The 14888-nt window shown below is 41.3% G+C and overlaps 1 protein-coding gene across 1 annotated transcript; it reads left to right on the top strand.

Annotated features, from left to right (window-relative positions):
* Window positions 1-307: 307 nt before the first annotated feature.
* Window positions 308-14151, top strand: TMED7 (transmembrane p24 trafficking protein 7). The gene is made up of 3 exons (XM_075541409.1): window positions 308-802; window positions 8570-8815; window positions 12756-14151. Exons 1-3 carry the CDS (start codon window positions 608-610, stop codon window positions 12990-12992), a joined length of 678 nt encoding a protein of 225 aa, XP_075397524.1. The 5' UTR covers window positions 308-607; the 3' UTR covers window positions 12993-14151.
* The last annotated feature ends 737 nt before the right edge of the window (window positions 14152-14888 follow it).

The raw sequence follows: 14888 nt of genomic DNA, 5'->3' as shown, positions 1-14888 counted from the left end.
CCTCGCTCCCTCTTAGCTTTCCCAGAGCTGTTTCCCCAGAAACAAAGGGCTCGCGCTGTCTAAAGCGCTTTCCAGCGCTGACGGTGTGTTCCTAAACTGCCCGCCCGGAAACCACACCAGCAGGCCACGCCCCTCCTCCGGGCCCCGCCCCCGTACGCCAATGGCACGCCTGCCACGCTGCTTACACTGGCCCCGCCCCTTGTCCGAGGCTGCGGTGGAGGCTTCCACGTACACACTCCAACGCCTCCCCACCGCCCGTCCAGAGAGCACATCCGGGTCGATGAAGCAGGTGCCTCACGCCCCGCCCCCTTTCCAGAAACACTCGTCCCCACTTCCGGCCGCCTCAGCCCCTTTCCGCTTGCTCTCTGCCGGCTTTATCTTCGCGGTTCTAGTGGCTCCGGCCCTCTACCCTGACCCCCTCCGCCACCCTCCTCCCGTCCCACTAACTCTCTCCTCATCCCAGTCTCCTGGGGCCTCGGAGCGGCTCTGCCGATTCGGCGGTGCGTTTTCTGCCGGGAGGCCCCGACTCAGGCCTGCCTCGCATACCTGACCCCGCGTCTCCCCGCAGCTTCGTGGAGGCCGCCGCCGCCGCCGCCTCCTTCTCGGGATGTCGGGGTTAGGGTCCGCGCACCGCTTGGCGGCCGCCGCGGGCCGTTGGTGGGGATGCAGACTGCTCGCGTTGCTGCTGCTGGTTCCGGGGCCCGGCGGAGCCTCAGAGATCACCTTCGAGCTGCCCGACAATGCCAAGCAGTGCTTCTACGAGGACATCACCCAGGGCACTAAGTGCACCCTCGAGTTCCAGGTACCACGGGCTTTAGGGCTACATCTGCAGCCTGCCGGCTAACTCACCTGATGACTTTCCCTCCTCTTTGGCAGGGGCAGGAAACACCTCTAGGGAGCTAATAGTAGTAACAGGATACTTGTTTTTTCCCCTGTTCTAAACATGTAAGGCGGAGTACTACGCTGTATTAATCCCAGAAATGCTACCCCTACCTATGACATTTCTTTATGTTCTCAAATAACCTTTATTGGCAGGCCCATCGAACTACCTTTAAAGATTCTGCTTTGAAAAAGTTTCGCCTACTCTATGGTGACCCGATGATGTCGACCTCCCACACCTGACCCACAGCCGCATCTGAATCAGCTTTGACGTGATGACAGCCCTACCTCCGCTGCTTGATAGTTTTTGCATTGAGATTAGGATTGTCGGTTAATGCTCTCTCCGGTATGGGTGGACTCCCATATCAGAATGAGCAACTGCTGTCAAAGTGCCATGAGGAATGAGAGGCCCTTTTGACCCTAGAGAGTCTGTAGAAGGGAAACCTTATGTAATAGAATATAGTGACTTAAATTATCTAACGAAAGCTTTACTCATCTCTGTTTGTGTGAGAACCCATGTGACACATTTCAGAAGCTACTGAGTGCTAGGCACTGGTGCCAGAGCACTGAGCACAGCGGATCAATCAGGTGGCTGCCATAATTCTTGATGCTCCTCCCACTCCATCCGTTTCTTAATTAGTATTTGCCCATTCATTGAAACTGTGTGCTTTGAGAGCAGAAAATCGGTATGTGACCTGGGCTTAGGAATCCATGAAGACTTCCTTTAAGAAGTGGTTTTAAGCTGCACTTTGAAGGATGGGTTATAACTCCTTTGGCAAGGGGCAAGAAAGAACGGCCCTTGCAAGGCCCCTATAGCAGGAATGGACATGGGAATGTGAGGTGTTTGGAGAGATCCTGCCATAAGGTTGGAGAATAAGGAATCAGGTGGAAGGTGAGGGCTGGAGGTCAGGGCTTTTTATTGCTGATCTGATGAGAGTATTTCAATAAGTAAGTTGTGTGGCACCATGCTGCAGAGTGGAGGTAGAAGACTAGTTGGGCTGGGGTGATTTGGGCAAAAAATAACATAGTAGCCCAAACTAAAATATTAGCAGTGGGGAAGGATAAAATGAGATGATTGAGGGGGAATTTAGTAGGGAATGTAAACAGATAATGGTGACCGTGTGCTTACACTACAGGCTCTATACCATAGGTTCCCAACTTAGTGGTCCTACTGTCTTGTTTTCAGAAAAACATTACTTAGTGCCGTGCCCTGTTGGCAAATAAAAACTTTCATACTGTAGTCCATAATCCAGGGTAAAGTATAGGTATCTTGCTCTTGCAGTCCCACTGGTTACTTCCTCGTGCCCCCATTGCCCACTTTGGGAAACACTGCTTTATAAGATGTAAAAGAGGGAAAGTTAAGGATGGCCTCTAGCTTTCTAGTCAATTCCAACTGAGTCAAGAGGGAGTAGAACTGCCTTTCTTCCCCGGAGTGGTTGGTGGGTTAGGGTTAGCCACAGAACATTTAGGCACAGTGCCACCAAGGCTCCACACAATGTGAAATGAACAATATAATTTTAATTGCATTGTCGTATACTGACAATGCAACAATAAAGGTGCACAGCCAGTACTGTTAATCAGGGAGAGGAAGGATTGTCAGAGAAATTTTAAGTGAAAAATGGATGTTGGAGCTGCATTTGGAAGGCAAAATAGACATTGCACGGTATTCTGGAGGAGCTTTCTGAAAACTCATTGGATACCATGTAGCTTTTACAAAAGATCTACATTCCCATCTGTTTTCTCTCTAATGGAAAGAAAAATGGAAGAGGTTTTTAACTTTTATGATAAAAGATAAAAGCAAAACTAGCAGTGAGTGCTTGTTTTCTCAGCCAGTGTTTCAAGAGATGATGCTTTGAGGGACATGTAAGTTAGTTGGCACTTCCCACTTGGATAAATATGAGTGAGGGCTTAAAAACGTTCAAAGCCATCTCGGATGACATATGGGTCTGCCCCCATATGGAGTAAAGAAGAGTGGAGAAAATTGAAGACTCAAGAAAACAATCCAACGTACTATTGGACCCTAAGACCAGACACTAGGTAGCGCTCACCTACCACAACCAAGGCCTCTGACTGAGATCACGGTAAAAGGCCCTAGATAGCATGGCAGAAAAATGTACAACAAAATTCAAAATCATAAAAAAAATCCAAACAACCCTTATTGATAGAGACTGGCAGAACTGCTTAGACCAGTGATTCTCAACCTGTGGGTCGCAACCCCTTTGGGGGTCGAACGACCCTTTCACAGGGCTCACCAGTTCATAACAGTATTAAAATTATAGTTATGACATAGCAATGAAAATAATTTTGTGGTTGAAGGACACCACAACCTGAAGAACTGTATTAGAGGGTCGCGACATTAGGAAGGTTGAGAACCACTGCCTTAGACTGTGCCCCTTAGACACACTTCAAGCCTGGACTGAACGCAATCCTGGAGTTCATCTTTCAGCCAAATAATAGACCTATAAAGTGAACAATAACATGAGGAACATAATCCTCAGAACCGTCAACCATCCGAGACCAATCAGGCAGCATTACCCCAAAAAACAGGTTCAGAAGGTGAGAAGAGGCTAAACAGGATGAATGGAAACCCTGGAAGTTGAGTGATGTAATCTGAAGGGGATTGCTACTACAGGGAGGAAGTGGAAAGAGTGCTATATAAATTCTTTAATGGAGAATTTAATGTGCTCTAAACTTGCATCCAAACCACAGTAAACAAAGTAGTAAATAGCTCGGGTTGCAAACTTTCGTGTACTCAGGAGGCTGCCTGCACTCACCCCTAGATCACCCTGTAAAGTCAGAATAGTGTCACCTTGTGAGCTACTCGGCATCATGCCACCAGAGGCTTGAACATGTCTGTGAACATGTTATGTTAGTGATGTTTTAGGTCTTATGTGTTACTTAGTTTGATTTGGTGGAGTTAATTTTGGGGTCTGGAAAGTCTCAATTTTCCCCCCATATAAATGAATGCTAATTGTTTCTTTGCTTTAATGCATTTCACCTCATGAAAAATTTTATAGGAATGCTCTACTTTCGGACAGCAGAGGAAATCAGTCTTATATTTTCAATAAGTTGTGTATTTGTAAGCTTTGCTATCTTGGGTCCTGTTCTTTAGCAAGCAGTTGCTTGTTTAACTGCTAGTGTTAGTGTAATTGTTAGGCAGGGACATATTAAAAGAACTTCTCATAGTCTGGTGTTTTGGGAATACAGAGTGAGCAAGGGTATGAATAAAAGGTCCTGCGGATATGAGAGGAGGTACAAGGAAATGTTAGCGAACTGTTAACAGTTTTTCTGTAAGCCAAAGGTAATTTTTAAAAGGTTTTAAGCAAATGCAGTGGTTCTTCATGGGGTGTGGGACGAGGAGAAGGGAGGGGGCACAACCCTGATCTCCCTTGGAGACGTTTAGTGATATTTGGAGACCCTGTGTTGTGTAACATGCCACAGTATACATGACAGCATGGCCCCCTGCAGCAAAGAAATGGGCCTAAAATGGGAATAGTGCTGAGGTTCAGAAACCCTGGGTTAGAGAAGAGATTGAGAAGACCTGTTATGTGGCTCTCAAGGTAGTCTGTTTGAGTTGTAGATTAGGAATGGAGAGAATTTGAGAAAAGCAATAAGATCAAGTAGCGATGTATGCGATCAAGTGATAAAATAGGAACGCTTGGTTTGGGATGATCTCCACTTTCTAGCTTTGGTGGCCACGTAGGGTGTAAAAGGTATCACTCACTGAAGGTGACCTGATTTAAAGTTTGGTTAGAGAAATGGGATGGTGATCAGTTATCATTCTATTCAGATGTGGATGTACACATTTGATTATTCAAAGCAGAGCAATGTTTGGGAACAGTCAAGTATAAAAAGTTGAGTATATCAAAATGATGTCATTTTCACCTGAAACAAAGGACATTTGGATTTTGAGGGAATGTATAAATGCCCAATTGTTAAGATAGTAATTTTATGCAAAAACAATACATCCATGCTTAAATATCGGCATTATTTTACAGTTTCCCAAGTGAATGATTGTTTCATTTAAATACCAAAGTCTCATAACATAGTTTGGTTATTCGTATCATGTAAGTTGTCAAAGTTTAAAGTCTGATCTCTGTTTTCCTGATCTAAAATGTTAAACCTTCTCGACCCAGAGGACTCAGGCGTAAAAATACCGATTTGTCCCACTTAAGCTCAGGGGGTGGTAACATAAGCTCCCTGCTTCTTCCATATCATTTCTTTCTCAGATGGATATACATACCTTCTTCTCCTTTCTTCCTACTCAGTTCTTTGTGATAATAGAGGTCATTCTCTTCCCTTGCTTTCTATTACCTCAGGAGAAATCTCTCCTTCCTCGTTCTTCTTTTGTGCAACCCAAATGGCCAGTTGTAACTGATTATACATAAACTGAAATCAAAGCTGTTGCTATTGAATCATTTTGTCTCACAGTGACCCTATAAGACGAAATAGAATACCCCTTAAGGTTTCAAGGCTGTAAATCTTCGTTCCATCTCTTTCATGGTACACTGACTCACCTTCTGGTTCACCAAGCATAACCTGTGCCAGGGATGGGGCTCTCTTGATAGTGTCCAAGTCTTTCCATCTTTGCTTCTGAGGAATATTCTGTCTATACTACTTCTAGGATAAATTTGTTTATTCTGTCAGTGCATGGTCTATTCCACATTTTCACCAACACCATAATTCAAATGTTTCAATTATTTTGTGATCTTCCTTACTCATTGTCCACCTTTCAGATGCATATGAGGTGGTTGAAAATACCATGGCTTGGGTCAAGTGAACCTTAGTCCTGAAAGTGTCATCTGTGCTCTTCAATAGTCTAAAGAGGTCACATAGAAATCGTGTAGCACATTTTCCTAATGCAATATATAGCTGTAAGCCTGTAAAGCTTTACAGAAGTAGACAGCAGCTTCTTTCTCCCTTGGAGTAGCGGTGGGCTCAAACTACCCATCCTTCTGATAGTGGATAAACACTTAATGACCGCACCACAAGTTTGTGGGTGTTGTTTTTTAGTTTTCATGGAGCATCATAGTTAATTGGCCTAATAACATGTTTGGTGCTTCTGCTCTACCTCCTAGTTCAATGTGTACTGGTGAGGTCTTAATTGTAAGAGACCACCTGGTACAATAATTGGTCTCAAGTCACCTGGAACAACTGAGGAGGAAGGAGAATGAGGCTGTGAACGACTACTTCTTTACCATAAGACCAGAGCAACTGATGGTGTCCAGCTACCATTTCTGATCATCTTGATCAAGGATTCCATAGAATCCTGACCAAAAAGAGGGAAATGTGGAATAGAATTTCAAATTCTCATGGACTGCCATCTTCCTGGAGCCATTAAGATTAGTAAACCCCGACACCATTGCCTAATATTTAAACCTTAAACCAAAATTATCCCCTGAAGTCTTTTGAAACCCAAACAATAGTTTGGCTAAACTAGTTTAAAATGTCTGTCTTGTGAGCATTATGCCCTAGTAGCAACTAGAAAGAGTTAAGATTGTTAGGAACAATAAATTAATGTTAATGGGAGGGACAACTGTGAGAAAGGTGAGAATGATTCCATACCTCAATCACTGTAATAAATATCACTGAATGTTACATGTAGAAACTTTAATTGGTTTTTGTTTTGCTGTATATAATCTCAACAACAAATATATTTATTAAAAAACAATCTTATTTGTATTTAGCATTAAAATGAGCTTCCGTAATAGAGGAAAGAGCTAGGAGGCAAAGGGCATTTATGAAAGTCTAGACAAAGACATGTATATATGCAAATATGTATATGAGGATGGGGAAATAGATCTATGTGTCTATATTTATAGGCTTAGTATTAAAGTGGCAGAAGGACATTGGGCCTGTACTCTAGTACTCCCTCAATGCAAGAATACTTTCTTCTATTAAATTGGCATTCTATGATGCTCACCCTCCCGACACAACCGCTGAAGATAAAGTGGGTGAATAAGCAAATGTGGTGAAGAAAGCTGATGGTGCCTGGCTATCAAAAGATGTAGCGTCTGGGGCTTAAAGGCTTGAAGATAAACAAGCGGCCATCTAATTCAGAGGCAACAAAGCCCACATGGAAGAACACACTAGCCTGTGTGATCATGAGGTGCTGAAGGGATCAGTTATCAGGCATCAAAGAACAAAAAAATCATACCATTGGGTGCACACCTCCATGATATGATCGCTGAGGACAAACGGGTGCATAAGCAAATGTGGCGAAGAAAGCTGATGGTGCCTGGCTATCAAAAGATACAGCGTCTGGGTCTTAAAGGCTTGAAGGTAAACAAGCGGCCATCTAGCTCACAAGCAACAAAGCCCACATGGAAGAAGCACACCAGCCTGTGCGATCACAAGATGTCGAAGGGATCAGGTATAAGGCATTATAAAAAAAAATCTTACCATAGTGAATGAAGGGAGAAGTGCAGAGTGGAGACCCAAAGCCCATTTGTTGGCCACTGGAGATCCCCTTGCAGAGGAGTCTAGGGGAGGAGATGAGTCAGAGTGCAACGTAGCACCGATGAAGAATGCAGCTTTCCTCCAGTTCCTAAATGCTCCCCCCCCCCCCCCCCCCCCCCGCCCAACTATCATGATCCGAATTCTACCCTGCAAGTCTAGATAGAGCAGAGGTTGTGCACTTGTGTAGATAGGAGCTGGAGGCACAGGGAATCCAGGGCGGATGATACCTTCATGCCCAGGGGTGTGAGTGGCGATACTGGGAGGGTAGAGGGAGAGTGGGTTGGAAAGAGGGAACCGATTACAAGGATCTACATGTGACCTCCTCTGTGGGGGATGGACAACAGAAAAGGAGGTGAAGGGAGACGTCGGGCAGGGCAAGATATGACAAAATAATAATTTATAAATTATCAAGGGCTTATGAGGGAGGGGGGAGGGGAGAGCGGGGAGAGGGTAGGGAAGGGAAAAAAGAGGACCTGATGCAAAGGGCTTAAGTGGAGAAAAAATGCTTTGAAAATGATGAGGGCAATGAATGTATAGACGTGCTTTACACAATTGATGTATGTATGGATTGTGATAAGAGTTGTATGAGCCCCTAATAAAATGTTTTTTAAAAATGAGCTTCCGTTCTATGATGGAAATATACATGGATTTATACCCAGGACTGACAGGCTTTACTTCTTCACTGCACTGTCATACATCTACTTGGATAGTTGGAGTAGAAAACTTGAAAATTTTCTGGAAAAAATATGACTTTGATATTCAATTTCTGCCTTTCTGACTAAAGGAGAGTTACTTATCTTAGCCTCAGTTTCCCAATATGTCAAATGAGGGGGGGCAGGCCCTTTCCTGTAGGATCGTTGAGATAAAATTAACTGTTATACTAACCAGCACAGTTGTTTGCCTGGTTAACAATAAATTAACATTTTCTTATTCCTCTAATGAGGAAACTTGATTCTGTAAAGCTGTGGAAAGTAAAGTAGAAGTTCAAAGGGGCTTCCAAATGTTTGTGGGAAAATGGAATTAAAAGATAATGGTGTTTTCTCATAAGCTTTTGAAGCCTCCTCGTGTATATCCCATGTTCTATTGACAGGTGATTTTTTTAAATGTAAAATTGCCCACGAGAGTAAGCATCCATTACCTGTTTATAGCTCTGCTAACAGGAAACCTGGCTAATTCCTCTGACTTGTTAGTTCCCACTGTATCTCTTCATTTGTGTTTTATCTTTTTCTAGGTAATCACTGGAGGTCACTATGATGTAGATTGTCGATTGGAAGATCCTGACGGGAACGTGTTATACAAGGAGATGAAGAAACAGTATGATAGTTTTACCTTCACAGCCACCAAAAATGGGACATACAAATTTTGCTTCAGCAATGAGTTTTCAACTTTTACACACAAAACCGTATATTTTGATTTTCAAGTTGGAGAAGATCCACCTTTGTTTCCTAGTGAGAATCGAGTCAGTGCTCTTACGCAGGTAAATATGACATCAGTAGTATAATGTTGGAGGGTTAAAGGAAAAAGATTTTTATTATGTGTGAATTCACTGATGACCATGGAATTGTGAACCCTTTATTAATCTTTAGGTCTATTCTCTATTACTCTAAATCTGGTAAAACATTTTTGCAGTGAATTTCAGATTTTTATAGTGAAAATCAATGTTACAGGACTTCATGAACGTATAGTAAGAAGCCTTAAAAAGAATATCATTAAAGTAGAAGCATCAGTAGGAAAAGGACATTTGGGAAGGCTAATTAGTTAAAAGTCCATCATTGGAAAACGTTTTCTACAATTTGTGAAGGAATATTGCTGCCTTACTATAACTTCTGTAGCAGTGGTTCTCAACCTTCCTAATGCTGCGTTCCTTTAATGCAGTTCCTCATGTGGTGACCCTCAAACCATGAAATTATTTTTGTTGCTCCTTCATAACTGTAATTTTGCTACTGTTAGGAATTGGGCGACCCCCGTGAAAGGGTTGTTTGACCCTCAAAGGGTCGCGACCCACAGGTTGAGAACCGCTGCTCTATAACCTTAGTGGAGAGGAGAAAGAATCAGATCATCAGCCCAGGCTAATCCTATGAGAAAGGGGTCAGGCATACCTCCATTCTCCACACCATGTGACTTCAGCCATCCCACAGCACTCTATTTCACTGTTGAGTTTGGTCATCCATTGAATGGCCACATGAAACTCATTGACCATGGTTACAATGTAGTGGTTTATTAAGGAAGCACCTGGGTACAAGTAAGCGTCTAGATCAGGCAGCAAGTAGGCAAAGTCTGGATTACATCTCCTCCCTACTTCAGTATAGGACAATTGTCATGCAAGCATGTAGGCCCTACTATCAAGCATACCCCTTGAGAACAAGCTCCTCTCTTTTGACCTGTGCCCTGCTTGATCAGGTGTTACTAAATAAGCTCTTTAGTTTTACCAGTAAGTTCTCAAAGGCACCCCACTCTGCCAATGAGCTTCTGCATAAAGGTGCTCAAATTTCTCACTATGGGAGTTGGCAAGCCCTGTGTAGCCACCTCACTCTGTGGTCTGGGAAGCCCATCACCATCTTGCACCGATCACCTGGTTCTGCTTCTGTCATTTCTCTACCACACTTACTGCTGCTGCTTTTCCCACCTTCTTGGCTCTATTCTCTGTCTTCTGGGTCTGGGAGGGTCTCAGTGCAGGAGCCCTGGGTTCAAAAGACATGCTCCAATCCTAGCTCTGCTTCTTGATATTAGGTGAAATCCTTGGGGTTGGTTTATTTTAAGCCTATCAGGATGGCAAATTGAACAATCCCTTCATTATGGTCCCATGTTCCTAATTTGCTTGGTTCTTCCAATACCAGACTTCCATGCACGTCATTGATATTATTAGTAGGCTATCCAATCCTTACGGAGAGCCATAAATGCCTTCTTTGCATCATTCTACTCAGTCTTTGTGAGGGTGTCTCAGTGCCATAGCTAACAGCTCAAAACGTCATTGAGTTTATTCCAACGCATAGCCATGCTGCATGGCAGGATAAGGACTACCTCTGGGTTTCTGAGCTGGTAGATCTTTACAGGAATAGAAAACCTCATCTTTCTGTAGAGCAGCTTGTGGTTTGAAACTGCTGACCCTTGTGCTTAGCAGCCCTAATGAATAATCCACTACTCCACCAGGGCTCCCCATAGTAGAAGGGCCATATAAAAGTAGTGTATTGTACCACACCTACCATAGAAGATTGGTTTAACTAGAAGCAAAAATGTTGCCTTAATTTATGTATGTAAATATACTGCAAACTAGTCAATACCAGTATTCAGTGTTATTCAAGATGATGTTTTAACAACAGATGCCTTAAAGTTGACTATCGAAGATTAATTGCAAATTATCTAATAAAGATAGTTAAAGTTAAATTGGGTCTTATTTTGTAGGTCTTTGTGAAAGAAATTTAAAGTCAGTGATCAGATAGTGCTCCGAGCATATGAGTTATTTCTAGTTCAAATACAACATGAGCTATTATATTTTAAAGATTTAATAAGACATCAAAAATAATTTATCATCTACCTCTTAAAATCTTGAACTAGTGTTTGTGTTAAGATTTCCTCTAGTCTTTTGGCTGAGCCATGTGGTTATCCAGGGGTAGAGTTTAAGAATGTATAACTCATTCCACTCTGTCATCAAGCAACCCTATAGGACAGGGTAGAACTGTGAGTTTCTGAGACTAACTGCTCACGAGAGTAGAAAGCTCTGTCTTTGTCCCCTAAAGTGGGACCTTGCAGATTGCAGCCCAACTCAACCGCTATGCCACCAGGGTTTTACATAAGTGTTTGTAAGGTGTGTTCAGATGCTCTTGCATTTAGAAATGTCCTGTTTATTTCCGGATCTTGTGAGAAAGAGCCTTTGCTTTGTGGAATGTTTTTGTCCAAGGCCACTGTCTTATATGTATCTCTTCATGAATTTTAACTTTTGTAAGGCTGTAAAAACCAAAGGATTCAGTTGGCGCACATGAGCACATGTGTTTTCCCACAAAGTCCTTAGATCTACCAGTTTACAGGAATGCAGTAATAGAGGAGCCCCATAGAAAATACGCCAGTGAGAAATATTACACAACAAACAGCCTTCCTTTAGCAAGTTCATAGCAAAGAAGGAAGAGAAAATAAAAATTAAAGAAGTGATCATCAGCTAAGTGATTCTGTTGACCTTGTGTAAATTCGGATTTTGGAAGCAACTTTGGAGACATGGATAAATTTGAATATTAACTCTTAATATTTGACATTAAGGAATTTAAAAATGATTTAAGGTGTAATAGTGCTGTTGGGGTTATGAGTTTTGAGTGTTCTCTTTCAGACATAAATACATAAATATAAATGAAATGATAAAATATCTGAGATTTGTTTTAAAATAACTATAGTGGGGAAGAAAATAGGTGGAGAATATATGAGAGCTTCAAAAACTAGAAAAATTAATCTTTTTCCACATACTTTTTGATGTTCCTTATAGAAGAAACAAGATTAAACCAAAAATCAAAGCTGTTGCTTTTAAGTCTTTTCGAGCTCCTGATGGCACTGTATGCCCAGAGAGGAGCTCCACAGGAAGATGTCTTGAGTGTGCGCTCACAGAAGCAGGTTGCCCGTCCTTCCTGATGTGGTGCCGCTGGGTGGGTTCAAGCAGCTGGCCTTTGGGTTGGAGTCCAGTCAGTGCCCACCATTTGCACCTCCCAGGCACTTGAAACAAGATTTAGCCATAAGCTGGAACCTTTATTGATATCAGAGTTTATTGTGCTCTTGAGTACATATCAGTACTTTAAAAGAACTGAAGTACCATATCTCAAAAACTGTATGAATCTCAAATTTCTGTTGATTTTTATCTACTCCACTAATTCTTGACCTATGGATCCCTTGGAGAGGTTTCAAGGAGAGAGATTAATCATTCTGAAAATAACAAGCCACTCACTAGTCCTGCCTCCTGACATAACAAAGGCAGCCTATTCCCAAATGGGATTATGACCGCAGTCACAGAGGTTACATTTACAACACGTATTTGCAGGGAATTGAATTCAACTCATAGTGGGTAGGTTGACTGGGAATGGCACCTGGGCCTCCCAAATGGAGGGGGAGAACTTTATCATTGACTCCTTGCTGTTCGCTGCATGTGAAAGGAAAACTGAGCCTACATTTTCAGTGGCTGGGTTTTTGGACAGGTTTCCAGCCCTCTCAGGTGGACTCAACCTTTGAACCTTTTTGTTACCAAATGAACCTACTAACGATTTTACACCTCGAAAGCCCCATTGCCAGGTTAACTCCTGGAAAACGGAATGAGATAGTTTAATATATCAATTAATGGATCAGTTTAGTAGAATATAAATCAAAAGGTGAATTTACTGGATAGATTATACCAAAAGTATTAAGCTGGCGATTAAGGAAGCTAACAAAGTGTTTTTCTTTAGATGGAATCTGCCTGTGTTTCAATTCATGAAGCTCTGAAGTCTGTCATCGACTATCAGACTCATTTCCGACTGCGAGAAGCTCAAGGCCGAAGCCGAGCAGAAGATCTAAATACAAGAGTGGCCTATTGGTCCGTAGGAGAAGCCCTCATTCTTCTGGTGGTTAGCATAGGGCAGGTATTTCTTCTGAAAAGCTTTTTCTCAGATAAAAGAACCACCACAACTCGTGTTGGATCATAACTACATTTTGAGAGTTGATGCACTATTGCCACTGTAATATTGCTGTCCTTTAGTTGATTTTAAAATCCGAAGAACTTAATATTGGCAACATTTTAAAAATCTTATTCATATACTTGTTGGGGACACATATAATGTGTATCCCTAAACTGTGGAATGGACACCTTTAGTTTTTTGGAGTTTTTGTAAAGGTGGAAAAACTTTGGAATTTATTTTGGGCTATTCATGTTAAATATTCAATACCAACAATCTACTCTTTTTTTTTTTGGTTGTTTATATCTACTCTTCTCACACCAAAATACCAAACGTTGATATTTTGATTTCCATTTAACCATTTAAAACTACTTTTTCTTATAGGTAATTGATATTTTAAAAACCTTAGATTTCCAGACTGTGTGTGTTGTGGAGGAAGAAAATTGCTCTTTGTTTTTAGTAAATAAAGTTTTTTGTTTTAAGAAAACCAAATGACTAACTATAGCTCAGTCCCTGTTCTGTACTATTTAATTTTGGGGGAAAGAAGAAAAATAAAGTCTACCATGGAAATGTTAGTGAATATTCTAATTTTAGGTTGCTATATTATGGTGTAATTTAGTTCTCATAGCTTAGAAAGTGTCAGAATTTTGTCTGGAGGTATATTTCATGATTTGTAACTAGATGTTATTTTTTCATAAAGGCATTCTTACCACACTGAATAACAGTATGCTTTATTAGCATATGACAGTTTACACAGGCCTTAGCAATCAGACTGTTAACCAAGTAAATTATTACAGCATAATTTAAGACACTACAATGGGGGCGAATGAAATGATCGACACATTATATTTCCATACCTTTACAAAGGAATAAACATGGTCTGTTTCATTTAACATTTTAATTGGCTGGTCCTTATCCACATGTGGCTTTAATGCCTTTGAGTCATTCCCAGCTTAAATTGGCAGCTGTAATACTAGTTTCTCATTAGTGCCATACATTTTATCTTAATGGGTGCCATGCACTGAGAAGGGAGGTTTTTGTTTTTGCCTTGCACATGAAGTTCCTGTAATCTGGTTATAGCCTTAAAATGATTTAAAAATTTAGAATGCTTGTTTGTGTGTATTTTTTATTTGATAGTTTTCATTGATTGTATTGCATTAAATGAGTATTAAATAATGCATATTCTGTATACTGTAAGGTTTAGACTGTTTATATCTTGTATAGATTGAGCCAACTGAAATAAGATTTTATTCTAAGTACTAGAATAGATACACTATGATCCAAAATTGTATAAATTTTTAGGTGTTTTTGCTGTTAAAAAATGCAATTGATATTCTGCCATGCCTCATTTCCCATTTCTAGGAATGAGTACTGCACAAGACTGTCGTAGTGTAGTGACTCTGACATGTGTGTAGTTGCACATAATGCTGATTGGGTAGCAATTCTGATCACTAACCAAAAGTTAACTTACGTAATTGCAGTCATTCTTAAAGTGTCCTTGCATATTTCTGCACACAAGCGCCAAATTAATTGGGGTTGTGCTTGCTAATTTCAGATACCATGGTGTAATAAAGGGTTACGATAACACTTTTGAAGACCAAGTAGCTATTCCTTAACAATAGCTATCAATGGGTGAAGAACTAAAGTTTAGGATTTTACATATCCATCTATTCAGGTTCATGTATTGGAGTTGTTGGGTGACCTCGAAGTATCCCCAATATTTAGAATGGAAAGTTTTCATCAGTAATGGTGACCCAACTAGTAGGTGTGTGGACCTATGTCAAATGATTTTTTTTCCGGCTGCTTGTCTGCTCTCTTGTGGTCACACACTGATATTGCACCATAATTAAGCAGGTATTACTCTGTCAAGTTTGGCAGATAATATAAAGTCATTTAATACATGTCTCATAAAACTTCATTGTACTA

The sequence above is a fragment of the Tenrec ecaudatus genome, chromosome 2 (genome assembly GCF_050624435.1).
Source record: "Tenrec ecaudatus isolate mTenEca1 chromosome 2, mTenEca1.hap1, whole genome shotgun sequence".
NCBI lineage: Eukaryota > Metazoa > Chordata > Mammalia > Afrosoricida > Tenrecidae > Tenrec > Tenrec ecaudatus.
This window is presented reverse-complemented; position numbering and strand designations above follow the sequence as displayed.

Coding starts and splice junctions, on each gene's coding strand:
- TMED7 (XM_075541409.1), top strand. CDS start 608: ATGTCGGGGTTAGGGTCCGCGCACCGCTTGGCGGCCGCCGCGGGCCGT. Junction 803..8,569: donor AGTGCACCCTCGAGTTCCAG/GTACCACGGGCT, acceptor ATCTTTTTCTAG/GTAATCACTGGAGGTCACTA. Junction 8,816..12,755: donor GAGTCAGTGCTCTTACGCAG/GTAAATATGACA, acceptor GTTTTTCTTTAG/ATGGAATCTGCCTGTGTTTC.